Genomic DNA, 23,680 nt, shown 5'->3' on the forward strand with positions numbered 1-23,680 from the left:
CCCAAAGTTGTGTCCTCTCTCCGCTGCTCTTCTCTCTCTACACAAACGACTGCACCTCAGCGCACCCGGCTGTCAAACTCCTGAAGTTTGCAGATGACACCACTGTCATCGGCGTCATCAAGGACGGTGACGAGTCTGCATATCGACAGGAAGCGGAGCGGCTGGAGCTGTGGTGCAGCCGACACAACCTGGAGCTGAACACGCTCAAGACTGTAGAGATGATCGTGGACTTCAGGAGGCATCCTTTGCCACAGCTGCCCCTCACGTTGTCCAGCTGCCTTGTGTCAACCGTCGAGACCTTCAAGTTCCTGGGAATTACAGTCTCTCAGGACCTAAAGTGGGTGACTAACATCAACTCCGTCCTCAAAAAGGCCCAGCAGAGGATGTACTTCCTCCGGCTTCTGAGAAAGCACGACCTGCCACAGGAGCTGCTGAGTCAGTTCTACACAGGAGTCATCGAATCAATCCTGGTTTCATCCATCACAGTCTGGTTTGGTGCTGCCACAAAAAAGGCTAAACCCCGACTGCAACGGACAACCAGGACTGCTAGAAAAATCGTCAGTTTCCCCCTACCCACCCTTGAGGACTTGCACGCTGCCAGAACAAAGACAAAAGCATGCAAAATCCTCTTGGACCTTCCACATCCTGGTCAGCACCTCGTCCAGCTCCTTCCCTCAGGTAGGCACTATCGATAAATGCAAACTAAAACAAGCAGACATTCCAACAGCTTCTTGCCTCTTGCCATTAAATTGCAACAGGCTAAGTGGCTTTTCATCATGAGTTTTTGTTTTTAAGTCTCAAAAGTATCTTTTTGTCAAAATGCCTGACTATTGTCGGACTAGAGCGGCTCCAACTACCGGAGACAAATTCCTTGTGTGTTTTTTACATACTTGGCTAATAAAAAGGATTCTGATTCTGATAAATTCTGTTAAATTAGACAATGTCTAGACAATTAGACAATGTTAAACAGACAATTTCTTAATGTACAGTTTTGTTATTGTGAGCATAGCATGATTATTGCTGCAGCAATATTAGTGTTTTGGAGGTAGTGAATTAACTGTAAACATTGGATGGATGGGGATAGAAGTGCATGGTAATACCATATATGATGTGAAGATCTTTCACAAAAATGTGTGGAGAAAAGCACAAAAACTACTAAAGCCTATTGAGAAGGACACAGTGAGCAAGAAAAATAGTTTTTTTGGTATTGGTGCTTTCACCTCTTCGCCCCACCTGTACCATCAACCTTCCTGCAATACCGTGCGCTTTACCCGCGATAATTAGCGTACTGTGAGATTAATAGCGTGATAAAAGCGAACCGTGACGTACAGCAAAACATTTGAGTTCACTTGACTGAACAGTGTAAACTGAAGTTTTCCTGTCACAGGCACGCAAACATTTTTAGGGCTCTTGCCAAAGATATTATATATATATATATATATATATATATATATATATATATATATATATATATATATATATATATATATATATATATACACACACACACACACACAGACACACGGTTTACAAATCATTGTATTCTGTTTTTGTTTTACACAACATAACTTCATTGGAATTGGGGTTTGTAAATACAGAAGAGGTAGAAATTATTTGTTTCAAATGATTTCATATAAATGGACTATCGACAATGTATGTGTTTTTTGTCAGTACTGTATTCATGAATGTTTTAGAAAAAAATAACACACCCCACATTGAAATTATGGCCAAAGTTTTTTTGTTTGTTTTTGTAGAAAAGCCTTTCGATGTTTCATAGTCACCAATGTCATGTTTGTGTGATTCTCAAAAATATTGAGCCAGGCAAAGTGTTTGGTAGGGAACATAGTGTTGAAAGGGGGTTCAACATGCATTGTTCTTGCAAGAACAAGCAAGTTGATTCCAAACGTTGACGACTAATTTACTGGTATCTATACCTGTACTGTACATACTGCTCTGCATTGCTGTGTTAATGCATGTCTCTAATGCTAGTGCAGTGTACCCTTACTTGAGACGCTCAAGGTTTCCTGTGAGAATTACCAACATTCCAGCTCTGGTATATCAGGCACCTCCACACTTCATGTCTCCAGCTTTCAGGAAGTCAAACAGAAGCCCAAAGTACTGAGGTTAACTGAGGTGGAGGTGGAAGAGACTAACGGGGAGACATACGACGAGGAGGGAAAGAGGCCTGTTGTTTGTTGAAGATTATGCATAGATGAATAATCTATGCATAATAATCTCTCTTCTACTGAAACTTCAGATGCTCTGCAGGCCATCAAAGTTGTCGTCACAACCCTATCTTTGCTTTTTTTCATCTTTGAAATATTCATCCAGCCAGTGCCAGCACTAAGTTACCATGGCAAATCTAAACAACCGGCAGTTTATACACAGAACCATGTGTGTCTGCTTTCGGCTGACAACTGCTTTTCCTCCTCGCCTTTCTCAGTCTCCTCACCCCAACCAAGACAGGGAAATTGCTCCTAATTGGCTATGGATAGATTGCGGGTGGCAGGAGGGGCGTGCTGTGTTTCTGCTTTAATGACGTCTGAAAGCGTATGGCTTGCTGGGCATCATCTCAGGCTCAGCCATGTATCGGGTATCTCTCCCAGTCAGGCAGACAGCCCTTAATCTGCCCAGCTACTCGCACTGACGCATTGAAGTAACACATAAACAAAAACAGAATACAATGATTTTTAAATCCACTTCTACCTATATTAACTTGAATACACTACAAAGACAATATATTTAATGGTCAAACTGATAAACTTTGTTTATTTGCAAATAGTCACTCATTTTGAATTTGATTCATGCAACACATTCCAAAAAAGGACAGAAAAAAAGACTGGGGACAGGGACATGTTTACCCTGTGTTATATCACCTTTCCTTTTAACAACACTCAATCAGCAATTGGGAACTGAGGACACTAATTGTTGAAGCTTTTGTAGGTACAATTCTTTACCATTGTTGCTTGAAATTGCTTAACAGTACGGGGTTTCCATTGTCTAATTTTGCACTTTGTAATGTGCCACACATTTTCATTGCGAGACAGGTCTGGATTGCTGGCAAGTCAGTCTAGTACTCTCACGCTTTTTACTACAAAGCCACACTGTTGTTACACGTGCAGAATATGGCTTGGCATTGTCAAGCGATCATCATCTGGTAGTTGATGATGATGGTTGATGGGTACCGGCAGGCCAAGCAGAATGCATCTTTAGTTGTCGATGAGGCAAAAACTCGGGCGTGGGAGGAGTTTGGTGAGGCCATGGAGAATGAATTCCAGACTGCTTCAAGGAAATTCTGGTCCACCATTATGTGTCTCAGGAGGGGAAAGCAGATCACTAGCAACACTGGGTATAGTAAAGATGGGCGCTGCTTACCTCAACTCTGGATGTTGTGAAATGGTGGGCCGAATAACTACCCAAACGCCTTCCTATCAGAATCATTTTTATTTGCCAAGTATGTCAAAAACACAAGGAATTTGTCTCCGGTAGTTGGAGCCGCTCTAATACGACAACAGACAGACATTTTGTCTGCAAACTTCAGGAGTTTTACAGCTGGGTGCATTGTGCAGTCGTTCATGTAGAGAGAGAAGAGCAGCGGGGAGAGGACACATCCTTGGGCTGCCTCGGTGTTGATGTGTGGATGAGGTGGTACCCCGAGCCTCACCTTTTGTGTCCTGTCCGTTAGGAAGCTGTAAATCCACTGGCAGATGGGAGGTGAGACGCTGAGCTGGAGAAGCTCGGAGGAGAGGAGTTTGGGTATGATGGGGTTGAACGGAGAGCTGAAGTCCACAAACAGGATCCTCGCGTAGGAATCAGAGGACTCTGCGGTGGGCTCTCATCTCTGGTGTTGAGCTCACCGAGGTGGTTAAAAAGCTCCTTAGTGGCAGGGCCACGAGGGTGAATGAGATCCACTCGGAGTTATAAAGGCTCTGGATGTTGTGGGGCTGTCCAGGTTGATGCGCCTCTGTAACATGGCGTGGACATCGGGGACAGTGCTTCTGGATTAACCAACTGGGGTGGTTGTCTTCAAGAGGAACCGGACGGTGTGTTCCAACTACAGGGGCATCACCCACCTCAGCTTCCCTGGTAAGGTCTATTTGGGGGTGCTGGAAGGCAGGGTCTGTCAGGAAGTGAAATGTCTGATTCAAAAGGAGCAGTGTGGTTTTCATCCTGGCTTTGGAACAGTGGACCAGGTCTCCACCCTGAGCAGGGTCCTGGAGGGTGCATGGGAGTTTACCCAACCTGTCTACATGTGCTTTGTGGACTTGTACAAGGTGTTCGACTGTGTCCCTCGCAAAGTCCTGTGGAGGGTGCTCCAGGAGGATGGGGTCCCAGATCCCTTAATAAGGGCTGTTCGATCCCTGTACAACCAGTGCCAGAGTCTGGCCCACGTTGCCGGCAGTATGCGGATGTGATTCCAGTGAGAGTTGGACCTCACTAGGGGCAGCCGAGGCGCTGAGTGGGTCCGGTTTGGTGACGTCAATACTATATCACTGCTTTTTGCAGATTATATGGTTCTGATGGTTCATCAAGCTGTAATTGTCAACTCTCGCTGGAGAGGTTAACAGCCGAGTGTGAAGCGGCTTGGATTACAATCTAAGGCCGTGGTCCTCAGTCAGAAAAGGGTGGAGTTCCCTCTCTGGGTCGAGGAAGAGATCCTGCTCCAAGTGGAGGAGTTTAAGTATCTTGGGGTCTTGTTCACAAGTAAGGAAAGAATGGAGTGGGAGATTAACAGGCGGACTGGTGCAGCGTAGCGTATATTGGTTTGGATAAGAACGTAATTAATTTAGGAGAAAAGAATAAGCCGAAAGCCAGTTTAGCGTAATTTTAGGGTTAGGTTTTAGTTGAATCTGAGCAGCGAAACAAAGTCTGGTTCACCACGACAAAGGGCTTGGGCTCTGAAACCAGTCCACTTGAGAGGGGTTGGACTCTCTTCCACTCAGTAGCTGCCCCCTGTGAGAGGCACCGAGTATGTGTGGGCCTACCTATTGTCCCCCCAGATTGGTACCTGTACCTTTGGGATTCACCCCGGTGGACGAGAGCGTAGCCTCCCTCTGCCTTCTGCACACATATGCAGTCTTAAGCATTATAAACAGTTATACCACGGTGAGCATTGAAGGTAAATTTAACACATGGCTTAGCTTTACAAAAGTAGTAGGGAACGAGTGTGGGCCCTTTTCTATATACGGTATGCGATGGAAACTCCAATACACTACGCCCCTTGTCATACGGTAGTTGAGCACAATGAAACCGTCACTCGCCGAGATGCAACATGATTAAACGTGACAAAACCATACACAGTCGCTTGCCATGAGAACGGTGGAAAAACAGGACAAAATGTGCACCAAACACGACTGAACGTGACATAACTTGAAAGGACCATGAGATGCTAGGGAATATATCTGCTTCCCGGCCCACTACACACCGCCTACAGTTTTGATATGCCTCATTCCATCATGTCAGCTTTAGTTGTGTTCACTCTGTTTTAAGATAACATTTACCACGACTGACTAGGTTTCTCATCAACACTGTGATTGTCTTGGAAAAAATTTTGACAGTTAAAAAAATCTCACCGGGAATCCACTGTAATCACAGCCTGCCACCTTTTGTCCACGGTGGCCTGAAAATGGGCTGCAGTGGCCACCGGAAACGTAGTGTATATGTAGCCTAAGTACTGAGATGTAGCCAATTACATGAAGAGTCATGCCATATCACCTATGACTAAACACCTTTCAATAATATATTTCCTTGTCTCTGGGTCATTTGATCGCAGTGCTGCAATTTGCAAAGCAGTTTTTCAGGTGTCCTGTCCCAAGTTTTAAACATAATGTTACACAGGATGGGCAGATACATCCAATTCCTATGCAATGGGGACAAGTTAAATCCAACAAAACATGGCTTTTATACGGTTGCTGGCTTCCCCAAAATTATCGAAATGTTTGAAATCATTACAGTTACCTAAAGCATAAAACCCTCTACATACCTACCTACCTACCTACATATGGTGATCTGCACCACATTTATACCTGTTGCCAACATGCAATTTAGCGCCCGCTATTTGGGATCTTAGTAAATCAGGCCCTATGTCTCCTGGCCTTGGTATGCCTCAGGATCCCCGGGTAGAGCTGGATCAAGGGGCTGGGAAGAAGTCTTATCTGATTACGCTGCTCCCTTTGCAACCTGACCGCGGATAAGCAGAAGAAGATGGATAGATAGGTGGAAGGTACCCAAGCAAATGCATTTCAAGAACTCATCGTGAATCCTATGTACCATGAGCTTTGACTTTTCTGAATAAAAGGCTAAAATTCAGTGTCATGAGAAAGGAGATGTGACTGATCCACAGTCTTCACGTGTCCTTTAAAAATACTGATGTCACTTATGCGTCTGTGCCATGCCTAAACAACCTTCCCTTAGCACTGACACAATGACCTAACACTCTGATCTGCATTTTAACCTCCTTAACTTCTCTCCCATCTTAAAGAATGTTTCCTGCTACCTATGCCACCATCACCTCCTAATAATAACATGGTGCGCCGTGAGAGGTCTTCTGTTAGACATAGTAGCCTGTTGAGCCTTTCATCTTCACAGCCACATACACACGTTCCAAACTTAACCAATCACATGCTTTGACCCTGAGGAATTTTTCCTTACGCATACATAAATAGGGGAAAACACAGACATTTAGAAACAGTCAGCGCCGTCTGATCCTGGATGCAATGACCTCTGTTCGTTTCATCTCCCCACTCTGCTCTCTGCTTGCTGCTGGCACCATGACATTAACAAAAACACTGTATTTCTGTCATCATCCGCAGGACACAGCATTCCCTTAATATCTCTTTCTTCTGAGGGTGTTGAAGGAAGGATAGAGGGGGCCTGTAGGGATCAGGGCCATGGGTGAGCTGTGGGAAATCAGAGTGTAGTCCATGGCCTCACAGCATGCAGTATTCTACCGCACCCGCTCCCTTTTGCTGTCTCTAGTTCTCTTTTGGCAGAGAATCATAGGAGGCTTCAAACAGGACACATATTGAAGTCTCAAATGATCTGGGAAAACCTTGCAATGTTATGTGGACATCTGTTCACTGTTCAGAGCCCATGTAGTGAACACAGCATTTCGCCACGTTTCCACCTAACTTTAAAGTTCAGGTCTCTACAGTATGCCTTATAACATTAAATATTTTCTATCCTGCAATACTACTGTGGGGTGTGTAAGTTGCCCAGTAATATACCCGTGCCAGTTACACTGCCTTCCAAAAGCACTGGAAGAGTGAGGTCAAGATCAAAATTTCAGTTTTTATTTCCAAGGTCTCTGAATCTGATACAAAACTGAGAAGGATAAGGAGCGTGTTATTTCTTTCTATAAGATTTTGCCTTTCTATCATTTTAGTAAAGATTAACATTTGTCTCATCAGTCCATAAAACCTAGAATTGTTGAGCCTCATCACTGTAATTTTTGGAAAGTTTTCAGCATGGCCTTCCTATTAGTCTTGCTATTGAATGGATTGCTTCTTCTGATGTACGCTCTGTACTTCATGATGTCTTCAGCAAACAATTATGTTAGCTTCACTCCTGCCCTCTGGAGGTTGTTGCTGATGTCACAAACAGTTGGTTAGTACAGTTTCTTTCTTCTTCAGGACATTCCAAATTGTACTGACTATGATGAGTGTTTGTGCAATGACTGATTTTCCAACTTCTCTGAGCTTCAAAACTGCATATTTTTCCACCCAATATCAGCTCTCGAGTTTTCATCTTGATAACCCCTCTATGTAGTATTAATGTAGTCTTCACTATATATTGTTGGAAGTTTTCAGTTTACAGCAAAAACAAAATAAAGGAATTGGCCTACTGTTCCAATGCTTTTGGAGGGGAGAATATGTCATAGCATTGCTTCCACAATGTCCAAATTGCAAATGAATTCAACAACAACAGGGAAAGGGAAATGTGACCGTGTAAAAAGAGCATCAGTGAAAGACAATATTTTGCGGTCATTCTTACTGGCATTTAGTGTTATTTGACAAATGGCATGTTTTGTGTTTTTCCCATTTCATTCCTATTGATGTTCAGAACCAACCATACTCTTTGGCTGACTATCCTCTTGCCCAATAGTGAGAGTGGTGCTCTTTGCATGTTAATTTGACTCTCAACGTTTACCAATGGAGAAAAATGGGCATATGTGTGTATTTATCTGCTCTTGTGTGTGTTGTTTGGTTATTGTACATGTTCTACCTTCACATAGTCTTGGGCATGGCCCCAATCCCTTTTAGAATCCAGGTTGCCCAGACTGAAGCACTCCAGTTGGCCCAAGTGAATCTTTGCCACAGAACGGCTGATCTTCCGTGTCACAAAGTTGGACCCTAAAAAATATGATAAAAGGCGTCATATTCTTATTAGCTTACAGGACACACATACAAAAATAAAGGTTGTTCAGCTTTGCTGAACATACACAACAGCATAAAATTGCTCATTGAGGTTGGACAAGTGTCCCAACCAAACAATTATACAACCCAAGACTCTACACAATTGAACATAACAATGCAGCCCCACACTGCTGCTCTGCTTCAAGTGATCCAAAACAACCAGCCTAAGTAAAGTCAGTTTGTTGCCACTTCATATTAGAGCCAGAGTAGTTTAGCTCCAGTCTATCATTTTCCTCTGTAATTTAAGGTCTTGGTGTAAAATCTGGCCAATATGCTAAGGCAAATCAAACAGTGAGACTTTTAGTCGAAAAAAAAACTCAGGAGGTTCACAAAAACTGCCACAAAACTCATCAGGACCACCTGGACTTTCCCCAACTGTAGCATCAATTTTAGGAGCATTACATCGACACAAGATGCATGACTTCTGAAATGGACAGTGTCCATATTCAGAGACAGTACATATGGCTATAATGTGCGCAGACAACAAAATGGGCTTATAATTTATATGCCGTTAGCAGGGTTACAGAAGTCCTGGGTCTTTTGGCGGAAAACTCAGGCCTGGTGTCATGTTCTCCGTTCAAGCTGTGGGGGGAAAAGATGTTGTGCAGAGCCTGCTCATAAAAGTTGCAGTTGTCCAAGCAAAATAAGGCACTACAGAGTTCAAAATCAAAGTATTACGGTGTCAGGTCTACTAATGCACTAGGTTAGTTAAAATACTTTATTAGAGCTGGCATTTATGTTGTATGCTCTAAAGGCAAAAGAGAAGTCATTGATATGTGAAAATATGATTTCCAAGTGTATTAAAAAAATGCATCTTGCATCAAAGAGTGGTATTTTCATCCCATAAACACTTCTAATGGACATCAATCTCCCATAATCCTGAATTTCTTAGAATTGTTCGACTGTTTTTAAACTCATCATATCTTTGATGAATGTTGCCTTCTTTTTCTCCTGCACCCATCCTGGCCATAATGGGACAGCTCTGTCTCGACACTGGGTTACTGTTGCCCTGACATGGAGCAGAGCCTCTATTTGGACTCAGGAAAATCCCATGAACGTAATTGTACGAATGCACCAAATTTGTAGTAATTATTTCATACATTACTGACAACCACTCTGGGCTGAGCAGAACCAGACCAGAGAAGCTTAGACACAAATATTTCAGCATATTTTTGTGTGTTGATAGTTGTAAATATAGGTACCATGCCAACATGTTTTTTTTGTTTTGTTTTTTTACATGTGAGAGTGAGATTTGGTCATTTAATATTTAATTTGAATCTGTTGACAATAAATTCTCAGTCGTGTGCAAATACACGTATTATAAAATAGCACATTCCCCTACAACATAGAAAAAATTATAATTTAAACCCCCTCCAAATTTAGACCCTCCCTCCACATGATTGTTTCATTTGACCTCAGGGCTGTTCAATCATGTCAATTGTTCTACATTGCACCGTCAACTTTGTTAACTGTAAGCAAATGATAAACAACAATTTATCATCACTCAACTCCACATCAAGGTCTCAATTCATTTTATTTTTTATATAGTCATAATAACACAAGGGGAAATTAAAATAAGGGTGCTGTGTATTTCAGTTGGGTCACCCGCTGATTCCAAAGCCCAGGTCCTTACAGATGAGCTACTGCTACCCCAGTTCCAATTACAGTGAAACCTTGGTTCTTGAACACCTGTTTACAAACACAATTTTCAATATTTTCATAATATTGCTCGAGTGCGCAAAATTTTTTTCTGTTCGTGACAGCATGAATGCAAAACACTCAGTTGTGCTTTCCCTCACACACTAAACAATTTGCTCCGTGCATGCCCTATTTTTGATATCTTAGTTTTTTTTCCCCTCTAAAATAGCCCTCAGTATGGCTTCCAAGAAAGTGAAACGTGCAAGTGATTGTGCCATTGGAATACCTAGTGATGAAGTTATTAAAAAACTCCATTCAGCCATGTGAGGAACTGGAATGGTTGTTGGGGCCAGGACATCACACTAACTAGAATTTTGTTCAATATCAAGTTAATATCTTTCTATAAAGCAGTAATTTGTATTGTTTTGATGATGCTGCTACTTGTATAACTATGGTAGATATTGTTACAATTATTCATCCATCCATTTTCCATATCGCTTATTCTCATGAAGGTCGCTGGCGTGCTGGAACATATCCCAGCTGACTCTGAGCGAGAGGCAGAGTACACCCTGAACTGGTCACCAGCCAATCGCAGGGCACATACAGTATAAAAAAACAACCATTTGCACTCACATTCACACCTACGGGTAATTTAGAGTTCTCAATTAATCTACCATACATGTTTTTGGGATCTGAGAGGAAACGGGAGTAACCGGAGAAATCCCACACGAGCACGGGAAGAACACAGTAACTCCACACAGACGAGGACGGATTTGAACCCGGGTCCTCAGAACTATGAGGCAGACGTGCTATCCAGTCAGTTAGCGTGCCGCATTAGGGAAATGATTTAGAATTTAATTAATTTGGCTTTATAACGACATTGCAACGACTGGTCAGAGACTGTGGCTGGGCTGTTGTGGATGTTCCTAAATGAAGAAGCTTCTCAGGCACACGCGTTCATATTTCAATAGGTTATTTGTACTGATTTTTTAGTCTTGAGGAAGGCTGTAAGTATGAAAAATAACTGTTATCTTTTTAATCTGCAGTTTGCAATATCCTCAATATTACATACACATACACTAAAAGCCCATGCCCCTTTTTATTGAAAATAGTTTTTATTCCAGGGGATGAAGTTAAAGAACTGCAAAGTTGTCTGAGAGGTATCATACTCAGCCACAATTCATTGTAATGTTGTCTTTTTAGTGATACAGCGGAATCTTAAATTTGAGTGAGTCGGAGCACAACAATCCTGAGGTTGTTGGTTTTTATTTTATTTTTTCCCCCCGTTATGCCATGACAACACCACAAAACTGTTCCACATAACATGAAGGAAAATGTGATGACTACCACAGACAGAACCAGAATTGGAATGTTCAGTAGGTATTGGAATGGAGAGTAGGACAGAGTGCAGTACAGTAACCTGTACAGTTACAGGTTTTATGATGAGGGCTCGAGACTGCGACCAAATTGGTCGCATATGCAACCTTTTTTTTTCTTCAGCTTGCACAATTAAAAATTTCATCTTGTCGCATTTGCGTGAGTGCATGTTTAAATGGTTGAAAGTCGCCTTTTTTCTCTTTCTCCTGTGAGAGAGAGAGAGAGAGAGAGAGAGAGAGCACTGGGACTGTTTGACACTGTCTCAATCCTTGTTATAAATTCCATTTGAATTAAAGTGGCTCTAAGCATATATCTGTGTTTTGTTTCTAAATACATTAAATATGTTTGAAGGTAAGTGCTGAAAACATTTTTCACTGTTTGAATTTTCCTGACTTTGCGGGCAGGGCTAAAACACAGCCATGATGTCATGATGTTCCCTCCCCCACGATATAAGGACAAAGTTACGCTGTTTCGTTTGGCTATGCTGCTCAGTTGTGAGTTAACTTTGCTTAGCTTCTATAACAAGGCCCATTTACCACTCCAGCATGCAGTCAGCAAGTTAACGATGGCTACACCCTGAAAATGCGTCTTCGCTGGACGCCTCAATTTACAGAACACCTCTGTGACATTTTTTAAGCTCCCAAAAAAAGGAGGAAATAAAAATGCGATTGATTGACTTTTTGAAGACACGCAGATGGCGAGCTCAACTTCACCACCACCAGACTCTGCAGTGCGCGTTTTATGACGTTTTGTAAACTTTCACCAGAGACAACACGGCTTTGTGGGCAACTTGATACTAGTGAATGGGACAGTGCCGACTGTCTAACTCCCTGGGCTTCCTCCTACCGGCCCGCTGTCGTCAGATGCCGTGTTCGGCTGTGACATTATGTCATCAACAATGAGGGTAAGTTGACTTGTGTTCTTATTTTCATGATTACAGTCCACAATAACCATTCAATTTTAAAGTTGAGCATCCTAACGTTATTCTACAATGTATAAGCTATCACCCCCTCAGTATGTTTGATTCCTTTTGGCGCATCCATTCGACACGCCAACAGCGTCTGCGAGCTGAGAGATGGCCCTTATTCAAGTTTTGAAGCCTTATTTTAGATACTTAGCAATTTTTTTTTATTCATTCAAATTTGGCAGGCTTGTTAACATTATTCTTCTCTGTGATGTGTTGAATTTACATGATATTTTTTGGGCCTGTTAAGTGCCATTTTAAAAGCGACCCGCTGCAGTGTGATTGGCTGACTGCTGTAACATAATTGACTGCTTTTTCCAGATAGGACACGCTATTATCACAGCACAATCGTGTACATGCACACCACAAATGGCACCGCAATGTACCCCATTATGTCTGGCCAGTGGCCACCACATACCTATATTGACGTTGGCATGCTACTTATTCATTTTAAATGGCAAGTGTGAGCCATCAACTCTTCTGGACTACTGGTAAGCAAGCTAGTTAGCCCGCACCTACCTTGTAAAGCCCGTTAAGCCAGTAAACTCCTCCAGCCGCAAGTCACCTACAGCTTTTTTTTTTTTTTAAACACACATTATCATCAAAATCAATGCTGCTACTTTTGTCAGGGGAAAGAAAGCAAAAGTTGTCAAAATTTCGAGGGTGAGTGCGTGTTTGTGTGGGGGGAGTGTAGGTGGTGTTAACTGCAAAGCGTGCCTTCTGTCGTTTTCATTTCACTCATTATAACTCCCTCTCTCTCTCTCTCTCTCTCTCTCTCTCTCTCTATCTATCTATCTAAAGTCTAAACCCTGTTTGTAGCATAGATGTGAAGATACTGTATGTGCAAAGTTGAAAAGCCCAGACTCTTTGGAAGAGGATTGCATAGGAAAACAAGCTATCCTTCCATCCATCCATCCATTTTGGACCGCTTATCCGAGGTCAGGTCGCGGGGGCAGTAGCTAGCTTTAGCAGGGATGCCCAGACTTCCCTTTCCCCAGCCAGCTCTTCCGGGGGGATCCCGAGGCATTCCCAGGCCAGCCGAAAGACGTAGTCTCTCCAGCATGTCCTGGGTCGTCCCCGGGGTCTCCTCCCGTTGGGACGTGTCCGGAACACCTCACCAGGGAGGCGTCCGGGACGCATCCGAATCAGATGCCCCAGCCTCCTCATCTGGCTCCTCTCGATGTGGAGGAGCAGCGGCTCTACTCTGAGATCCTCCTGGATGACCGAGCTTCTCACGCTATCTCTAAGGGAGAGCCCGGACACCCTGCGGAGGAAACACATTTCGGCCGCTTGTATCCGGGATCTCATTCTTTCGGTCATGACCCACAGCTCATGACCATAGGTGAGGTTAGGAACATACATCGACCGGTAAATTGACCACTTTGCCTTTCGGCTTAGCTCCTTCTTTACCACAACGGACCGATACAAAGTACGCATCACTGCAGACGCTGCACCGATCCGCCTGTCGATCTCCCGTTCCATTCTTCCCTCACTCGTGAATAAGACCCCAAGATACTTGAACTCCTCCACTTGGGGAAGGATCTCATCCCCGACCTGGAGAGGGCACTCCACCCTTTTCTGACTGACGACCATGGTCTCAGATTTGGAGGTGCTGATTCTCATCCCAGCCGCTTCACACTTGACTGCGAACTGCTCCAGTGAGAGTTGGAGATCACGGCTTGATGAAGCCAACAGAACCACATCATCCGCAAAAAGCAGAGATGCAATACTGAGGCCACCAAATCAAACCCCCTATACGCCTCGGCTGCGCCTAGAAATTCTGTCCATAAAAGTTCTGAACAGAATCGGTGACAAAGGGCCGCCTTAACAGACGAATCCCACACTGCTCGTCCTGAATCTGAGATCTGACTTCCCAACGGACCCTCCTCTCCAGCACCCCTGAATAGACCTTATCAGGGAGGCTGAAGAGTGTGATCCCCCTGTAGTTGGAACACACCCTCCTTCTTAAAAAGGCGGACCACCACCCCAGTCCGCCAATCCAGAGGCACTGTCCCCGATGTCCACGCGACATTGCAGAGGCGTGTCAACCAGGACAGCCCCACAACATCCAGAACCTTTCGGAACTCCGGGTGAATCTCATCCACCCCCGGGGCCCTGCCACCGAGGAGCTTTTTAACCACCTCGGTGACCTCAACCCCAGAGATAGGAGAGGCTGAGAGAACCCAGACTCTGCTTCCTCATGGGAAGGCGTGTCGGTGGAATTGAGGAGGTCTTCGAAGTATTCTCCCCACCGACTCACAACGTTCCGAGTCGAGGTCAGCAGCGCCCCATCCCCACTATACACAGTGTTAATGGTGCACTGCTTCCCCCTCCTGAGACGCCGGATGGTGGACCAGAATTTCCTCAAAGCCGTCCGGAAGTCTTTCTCCATGGCCTCACTGAACTCCTCCCAGAGTTTTTGAGCAAAGTTCTGTCGCAGGTGGGAGTTGAAACCCTCTGACAGTTGAAACTCCTTCTGACAGGGGATTCTGCTAAACGTTCCCAGCAGACCCTCACAATACGTTTGGGCCTGCCACGTCGGACCGGCATCTTCCCCCACCATCGGAGTCAACTCACCACCAGGTGGTGATCAGTTGACAGCTCCGCCCCTCTCTTCACCCGAGTGTCCAAGACATGCGGCCCCGAGTCTGATGACACGACCACAAAGTCGATCATCGAACTGCGACCTAGGGTGTCCTGGTGCCAAGTGCACGTTTGGACACCCTTATGCTTGAACATGGTGTTCTTTATGGACAATCCGTGATGAGCACAGAAGTCCAATAACAGAACACCACTCGGGTTCTGATCGGGGGGGCTGTTCCTCCCAATCACGCCCTTCCAGGTCTCACTGTCATTGCCCACGTGAGCATTGAAGTCCCCCAGCAAAACGATGGAGTCTCCAGCGGGAGCGCTCTCCAGCACTCCCTCCAAGGACTCCAAAAAGGGTGGGTACTCTCAACTACTGTTTGGTGCATAGGCACAAACAACAGTCAGGACCCGTCCCCCTACCCGAAGGCGGAGGGAGGCTACCCTCTTGTTCACCGGGGTGAACCCCAACGTACAGGCGCCGAGGCGGGGGGGCAATATATATATATATATATCCACACCTGCTCGCCGCCTCTCACCGTGGGCAACTCCAGAGTGGAAGAGAGTCCAACCCCACTCGACAGGACTGGTACCAGAGCCCAAGCTGTGTGTGGAGGTGAGTCCGACTACATCTATTCAGAACTTCTCGGCCTCACACACCAGCTCGGGCTCCTTCCCTGCCAGAGAGGTGACATTCCACGTCCCTAGAGCCAGCTTCTGTCGCCGGGGATCGGATCGCCAAGGTCCCTGCCTTCGGCCACCGCCCAGCTCATACTGCACCCGACCCCCATGGCTCCTCCCACAGGTGATGAGCCCATGGGAAGGGGGGCTCACGTTACCCTTTCGGTAACATGGTGCAGGCCTGGCCACCAGGCGCTCGCCTTCGAGCCCCACCTCCAGGCCTGGCTCCAGAGGGGGCCCCAGTGACCCGCGTCCGGGCAAGGGAAACCTCGATCCACTTATATTTTTCATCATTGGAGTCTTTGAGCCGTGCTTTGTCTGGTCCCTCACCTTTGCCATGGGTGACCCTAACAGGGGCGTGAAGCCCCAGACAACTTAGCTCCTAGGATCATTGGGAGACACCAACCCCTCCACCACGATAAGGTGACGGCTTTCAGGAGGGGAAAACAAGCTATCGTTAAAATAAAGTGCAATGACTGCAGTACTAATGTTCTGTTTGGGACTAGGATATTAAATAATGAAATTGGTTTGTTTTGTTAGGGCGGCACGGTGACCGACTGATTAACACATCTAACACACAGTTCTGAGGACCCGGGCTCAAATCCGGCCTCGCCTGTGTGGAGTTTGCATCTTCTCCCGTGCCTGCGTGGGTTTTCTCTGGGTACTCCGGTTTGTTCCCACATCCCAAAAACAGGCATGGTAGGTTAATTGAAAACTCTAAATTGCCTGTAGGTGTGAATGTGAGTGTGAATGGTTGTTTCTCTATACTGTATGTGCCCTGCGATTGGCTGGCGACCAGCAATGGGTGTACCCCGCCTCATGCCCAGAGTCAGCTGGGATTGGATTCAACATTCCCGCGACCCTAGTGAGGATAAGCATGATGGAAATGGATGGATGGATGGATGGATGGACTGATTGGTTTGTTTGGCGAGTAAATAATTTGTAAAATAGTGTGAATAATCAACGATACTTTTATATGGTGGTGGTAAACTTATGCAATATTTTTTTAAATGTATGTCAATAATGGTTGTAGTAATGCCCAAAATTAAGTGATTCTTCCAGAGGATGAGGGTTAGGAGCCCTCACTATAAGAACTGGCCCCTCTGAGTCGAACAATGATCAATTAAAAGTCAAGTCTTTGTTTTCTTGTTTTGTTTTTTAAAATTTTAATTGACCTGTTTTGTCTGTTACTGCTTGTTGTGGACACAGTTCTTGCTTAACAGTAACACATTTTGAAAATATCATATCTCGAGTCACTGTCAATCTTTACTTCGTACAAAACTATGGTACGCCATGGTCATGCTGTATCGCCTCAAAAAATGGTGCGACCAAATCACGTGCTGATGCGACCAACTGAAAAAGTAAAAAGTAAACTACTACAAATGCAAAAGTTAGTGTAGAGCCCTATGATGGCAATATTTTAACCTGAAACAAATTAATTCCATGTCTGTTATTTTATATGGGTTTAAATATATGGAACGCCAAACAAATCTGAGTTTGACCAGCATCCCTGTACTGATTTGTGTTCGACCTGAAAGGATCCCTCTAATGCAGTGAACATTGGCAGTAATTCCATCGTTCTGGAGTAAAAAATCATTGTCTGCAAAAGAATTCCCCCCAACAAGACTTATTTAGGCTTTTTTTTTGGATGTTTTTTTAAGAGATCGTCGCCCACCTACATTTTGGTTGAAACCCTACTTGAGCTGTGGCGTAAACGCCAGAAGCAGGTCTAATTTCCCCGTACTAGTTTCTGCTTTTGTTAATGTGTTTTCTGAAATGTAAAAGTGTTTTGTTTTTTGTTAATTTGTTTTCTGAAATGTAAAAGTATTTGGGCTTTTGTTAATTTGTTTTCTGAAATGTATAAGTGTTTGGCTTTTGTTCATTTGTTTTCTAAAAGGTAAAAGTGTTTTACAATTTGTTATATTGTTTTGCATTTCCAGGCCAGCATAGGAAACCTTAATTCCTCACTGATTATCTATTTAGCTATCTATCTAAGGTGTTGCCTTCTGGGACAGTTCGAAAACAGTTTTCCTCATGCAAATAAGCAATTGTTTCAAATGTCCTTAAATCCATATATCCATTTATACATACATCTATCCATACTTATCTGCAGTATGGTGAACAAGTGGTTAGGACGTCTGCCTCACATAAAGTTCTGAGGTTTTGGATTTTTAATTTGGGTGCTCCGGCTTCCTCCCGCATTACAAAACCATGCATATTAAAGATTCATTAAAACACCGAAAAGACCAGATAAAGACATATTGTATTGACATTTAATTTCTTTTGTCATACCTTTAGGACATTTAATATTGGAGCAATCCCAAAGTAGTTAAATTACTTTTTTAATATTATGGTACTTGGTCACAATGCGATGGTATGAATTTTAACTTGACCCAGAAGCAGGCCGAGGCTGAAGAAGTTTGTGGAGAATGGTTTATTGTAAAGGGAGTCGGAGGTGGATCCTTGAGGCATACTGGTGGGTCATCGAGACAGGGAGCGTGCGGCAGGCGGTGGCGTGAGTAGGTGGATGGCTTGACGGTGTAGTGGAAGAGGTCAGAAAGGCAGGGAACATGGAAGGAGCACTGAGGACAAGGAAGAACGTGGAGGTCAGAAATATTGCAAGGACTGGCGCATCTTATGTGTAAATTGAGAGCATTTGTACCACGGGTGAAGGTTAATAATCTGGCAGTGGAGTCTTGGATCTGGCTGGCTTAAATGCAGGTGATGATGAAGGTTGCTTGACAACAGGTGCGTGGCCGAGGTAGTGCTGATTACTGGGAAGAGAGCGAGAGAAAGAGAGAGGGCGAGATGGGCGCAAAGCGCCACCCAATCTCCAACAAAAGTACTGCAGGGCCCAGCTCATGACAGCACCCCCCTCTCAACGGACGCCTCCTGGCGTCCTGCCCGGCTTCCCAGGGTGAGCCGCGTAAAAGTCAGAAATCAAGGAGTCGTCAAGAATCAGCTTGCGGGAGATCCAGGAGCGTTCCTCCGGACCATACCCCTCTCAGTCCACCAGGAACTGGTAACCCCTGCCCCTGGGCCTCACATCAACGATGCGCGACACTGCGAAGGCCTGATGGTCATTTATAACGCGGGGGGGAGGAGGCGGTACGGCCGGAGGGCTAAGAGCGCAGGTGGAGACAGGCTTGAGTAGTGACACATGGAACGTCAGATGAATATTAAGAGATTGCGGAAGTTTTAGTTGAAGTGATTTGGGATTGATAATTTTAGTGATCGGGAACAGACCAATAAAGCGGGAGTGCGTTTGCGGGATTCCGTCTGGAGTGGAGGTCACGGGAGGAAAACCAAACAGTCTGACCCACAATATACTCGGGCGTAGGGGAGCGACGAAGGTCCGCGAGCCGTTTATTTCTCTCCGCGGACCAAATTAAGGCCGCCTTGACGTCCTTCTAAATGGACTGGATCCTTTTTAGGTGACCCCTTACTGCGGGAACCGCCACCGCATGCTCATGTTCCCTAAATAATGGAGGTTGGAAACCGTAGCAGGCCATGAACGGAGACATACCAGTGGCGGAGCTGGTGAGTGAGTTGTGGGCGTATTCTATCTATGGGAAGAATGAGCTCCAGGAGGTGGGGCTGCGTGCGGCAACGCAGCAAAGGGCCGACTCCAGGGACTGGTTTGCCCGCTCCGTCTGCCCGCTGGTCTGTGGATGGTATCCGGAAGACAAGCTGGCTGCTGCGCCCACCGCTTTACAGAACTCCTTCCAAACAAGGGAGGAGAACTGAGGACCTCGGTCCGAGACGATGTGGATGGGGATTCCGTGGCGTTTGAAGACATGATTGACAAAGAGGTCAGCAGTCTCAAAGGCAGAGGGTAGCTTGGGCAGGGGTATGTAATGGACGTAATTGGAAAATCGATTGATAATAGTAAAAATGATAGTTACCTTCAGAGGGGGATTTCAAGGTGATATGGGACCAAGGGCAGTTCGGCATAGGTAAGGGGCGCAGCAGATCAGCTAGGGGCAGATGTGAAGTCTTCCCTTGGGCACAGACGGAGCAGGTATGGACGAACTCCCAGGTGTCTTTCACCAGGCTAGGCCACCAGAACTGCTGTTATACGAATTGGATGGTGCGGGAGAAAATGAGGATGTCGTCAAACTAAACAAAAACAAACCGGTTCAGCATATCAGAGGACGTCATTAATGAAGGTTTGGAAGACAGCAGGGGGGTTGGTTAATCCGAATGGCATGACCAGGTATTCGAAGTGTCCGAGAGGCGTATGAAAGCCATTTTTTTTCCCCATTCATCCTCCTCTCTGATATGGATGAGATAGTCAGCATTGGGTAGGTCCAATTTGGTGAATATCTCGGCGTCACAGAGGGGATCAAATGAGGGGTCAATAAGAGGTAGTGGGGATTTGATTTTAACGGTGTCCACAGTAATCGATGTGGGGGCGGAGAGTGGTATCGCTCTTCTCAACTACTGGAAAAGAGGAAGGCCGAAAGAGTCCAGAAGCCAGAGAAGCCAGAGAGTCATGGATATAGTCATGGATATAGTCCTCCATAGTCTTTTTCTCAGGGCAGGAAAGGTTGAAGAGACGGCTGGAGGGAAGAGGGGCTGCCGGCAGAAGATTGATTGCGCAGCAATAAGGGCGGTGGGGAGGTAGTGAAATGGCCAGGACCTTACTGAAAACAGGGTAGAGATTATGATATTCTTCAGGCACCCAGGAGAGGTCGACTGGTGTGGCAGGTGGTGGAGGTTTGCTGGAAGGCGGCATGCCAGAAAGCAGGCAGTGCGAATGGCAGTGAGGCCTCCACCCGGTGATAGATAGGTGAGTCCAGTCTATGGCGGGGTTATGCTTCTTGAGCCAGGGAATTCCGAGGACTAATGGGGTCTCAGGGGAAGGGATGACAAATTGCGGGATGTCCTCACAGTGATTTCCAGAGATTAACAGGGTAAACGGAACTGTTTAGAGGGTGACAGGGGAGATGACTCGCCCATCCAGGGGTGTGACTTTCTTCGGTGATTGGAGTAGTTTGAGAGGGACTTGGAGTTGACGTGCCAATCCTTCGTGAATGAAATTGTCATCTGCGCCTGAGTCAATGAGGGCCCTAACGGGGTGTGTTGCGCACGGGACCAAGAACACGTGCGGGAACAGTCATACGGGAGGAGAGCTTGGGGAAGTGCTCGTTTGGTTCACCACGGCACTCTCGGGTTGTGTTGAGCCTTGTCTTTTGGTCTCAAGGGGCATGCGGAAATGAAATGGCAGATTTTCCGCAATAAATACACAGTCGCTGGATAAAACGCGCTGACGTTCCGTCTAATCTCATGTTACCAAGTTCCATGGGCTCATCTGGTGCAGTGGGGGGTGACGAAGAGGCGGTCGGAGGTTCAGAAGACAGATGAGGTGCTGACGGCGCAGTGCCCACGGAGGAAATAATTTTACGTGCTCTAAACCCCCCTCTCTCGTGCTCTTTACCGTAACCGGTTGTCAAGGCGGATGGATAGCAAAATTAGATCTTCGAGTGAGGAGGCCTTGTCCCGGGCAGCGAGGTTGTCCTTCAGCTGCTCCGAAAGACCGTTTAGAAAAATACCCCTTAGCGTGGCATCATCCCACCCACATTCACCCGCAAGTATTCTGAATTCCACTGACTAAGAGCCAACGGAACGAACGCCTTGAGTGAGCATAAGGAGGCGGCGAGTGGTTTCCCTGCCCTGAACGGGGTGATCAAAGACTTTGTTTAGTTCAGCGGAAAAGGAGTTAAATGACGCGAGTACCGGGGAAGAGTTATGCCATAACGCGGTTGCCCACTGAGCTGCTTTTCCGTGTAGGGGTTAGTGACAAAAGCGACTTTGGATTGTTCGGTGGGGTCGCTTAACGGTTGTAAATTGAAAACTAGGGAGCAATTTAGGAGGAATTGGCTGCATGCACCTAAGTCCTCAGAGTAGGGCTCGGGCGGAGGAACATGAGGCTCTTTGTGCGGGAGGCAGGATGGATCGGAGGCTGCGGGCTTGGAAGGAGTACTTATGGGAGGGTGGTCGAACTACATTTTGGAAGAAAGGAGGCAGACGTTGTGTGAGAGTGAAATGATTCCATGACCTCTTGGAGAGTTTTATCCTGTCTTCCTATATGGGTGCCATGGAAGGTGAGTGCTTGTCTAAGAGCCTCTGGGGTTGCTGGGTCCATGGAGGCCAGAGTATTCTGTCACAAAGGGATGGTATTAATTTTAACTGGACGCGGAAGCAGGCGGAGGCTGAAGAAGTGTGTGGAGAATGTTTTATTGTGAAGGGAGTCGGAGGTGGATCCTTGAGAAATACTGGCGGGTCGTCGAGACAGCGAGCGCGCGACAGGTGGTGGCGTGAGTAGGTGGATGGCTTGGTGGTGTGATAGAAGAGGTTAGCAAGGTGGGGAACACGGAAGGAGCACTGATGACAAAGAAGAACATGGAGGTCTGAAATACTGTGAGGACTGGCGTAGCTTATGGGTAAGTTGAGAGCTGTTGTACCACGGGTGAACGTTAATACTCTGGCAGTGGAGTCTTGGATCTGGCCGGCTTAAATGCAAGAGATGATGAAGGCTGATTGACAACAGGTGCACGGCCGAGGTAGTGCTGATTACAGGGTAGCCGAGAGAGAGAGAGAGAGAGAGAGGGAGGGAGGGAGGGAGGGCGAGAGGGGCGCAAAGCGCCACCCAAGCTCCAACAAAGGAACTGCAGGGCAGAGCTCATCGCATTTGGATCACTTTACTAACTACATTTTTTACAAGTAACTAGTAACTGTATCGGTAACCCTCCCAACCCTGGGTGGTAACGTTTAATAATTTATTTACAAGATGATAAGTAAATATTCTCAGTCATTTCAAATGCCTGTCAACAAAATGGTATGTGTATGCGACAACTAGTTTATCCGGTAAGACAATAACCTGTGGCGCAGCCTTCCCAAATCAAAACAGTCGCATAGAGGCAAATATGGATAAATGGCTAAAACATCCAGTTGCTCTGTATTCAGGAGAGGAATCATATAACATGCGTTAAATGTTATAACAGTGTTATATAACAAAGGTAGGTTTATTATTTATTTTTGTTTAATATTTTATTATTTACATTACTTATTTTCAAGGCAACATTTAATTTTATTTTTAATTTGCGTTAAAAAGACAATGCGTGATAATTAAATGCTCAAATTAAGGAGATGAAATACAATTATTTTCATTCAATAATCAGTTGTGTTCAGTTATACTTTTAAAGAATCATCAAAACGTATGAGTCAGGGGGTACTCGTGTCATGACAAAATTGTTCAGGGGGTATACAAGATGAGAAAGGTTGGGAACCACCGGTTTAGGCAGAGGATATTTGGACACAAACGTGGCAGCATCACATGTAGACAGACAATACACAAGCACACTGTATCTTCTTTCTCGTCTACGAAAAACAGCTAATAATACTGCATCTTACAGAGTCACTCAGTTATAAAAATCTTCGTCATATGTCTGTATTATACTGCCAGAAGGAGCAACATGTCAACTGAATTAAAGCAAGAAATCATGATGAACAATCTGTTTAATTCGTTACTTTCTATTTAATTATGTTGTTACTGTGTGCGGCAGCACGGTGAGCGACTGGTTAGCACATCTGCCTCACAGTTCTGAGGATCAGGGTTCAAATCCCAGCCTCACCTGTGTGGAGTTTGCTTGTTCTCTTAGTGCATGCGTGGGTTTTGTCGGGGCACTAAATTGCCCGTAGGTGCGAATAGTTGCTGTTTCTATGTATCCTGCGATTGGCTGGCAACCAGTTCAGGGTGTACCCCACCTCTCGCCCGAAGATAGCTGGGATAAGCTCCAGCTCACCCACAACCCTTGTGAGGATAAGCGGTACAGAAAATGGATGGATGGATGTTCCTGTGTTTTTTCATACAGTGTGAGTGCTATTTTTCCTATTAAAAAATACGAACAAAATATGTTGTTTTAAATTTAATTTTTTCTACTCCCTCCCTTCTCTAATTAGTGCAGCATAGACCAGAGCTTTAACTGAATATAGTGGCCTGCCTGGTTGACAAAGC

The 23,680-nt window shown here is 45.4% G+C and overlaps 1 protein-coding gene across 4 annotated transcripts in view; it reads right to left on the reverse strand.

Moving 5' to 3' along the window:
• gmds (GDP-mannose 4,6-dehydratase) overlaps nt 1-23,680 on the reverse strand; it is a 287,840-nt gene that overhangs the window by 174,417 nt on the left and 89,743 nt on the right. For all 4 annotated transcript variants that reach the window (XM_061778512.1, XM_061778513.1, XM_061778510.1 and 1 more), the window contains exon 7: nt 8,224-8,351. In XM_061778512.1, coding sequence (XP_061634496.1) covers nt 8,224-8,351 — 128 coding nt within the window. The remainder of the gene's footprint in view (nt 1-8,223; nt 8,352-23,680) is intronic.

This window comes from Phyllopteryx taeniolatus, chromosome 7 (assembly GCF_024500385.1).
Source record: "Phyllopteryx taeniolatus isolate TA_2022b chromosome 7, UOR_Ptae_1.2, whole genome shotgun sequence".
NCBI lineage: Eukaryota > Metazoa > Chordata > Actinopteri > Syngnathiformes > Syngnathidae > Phyllopteryx > Phyllopteryx taeniolatus.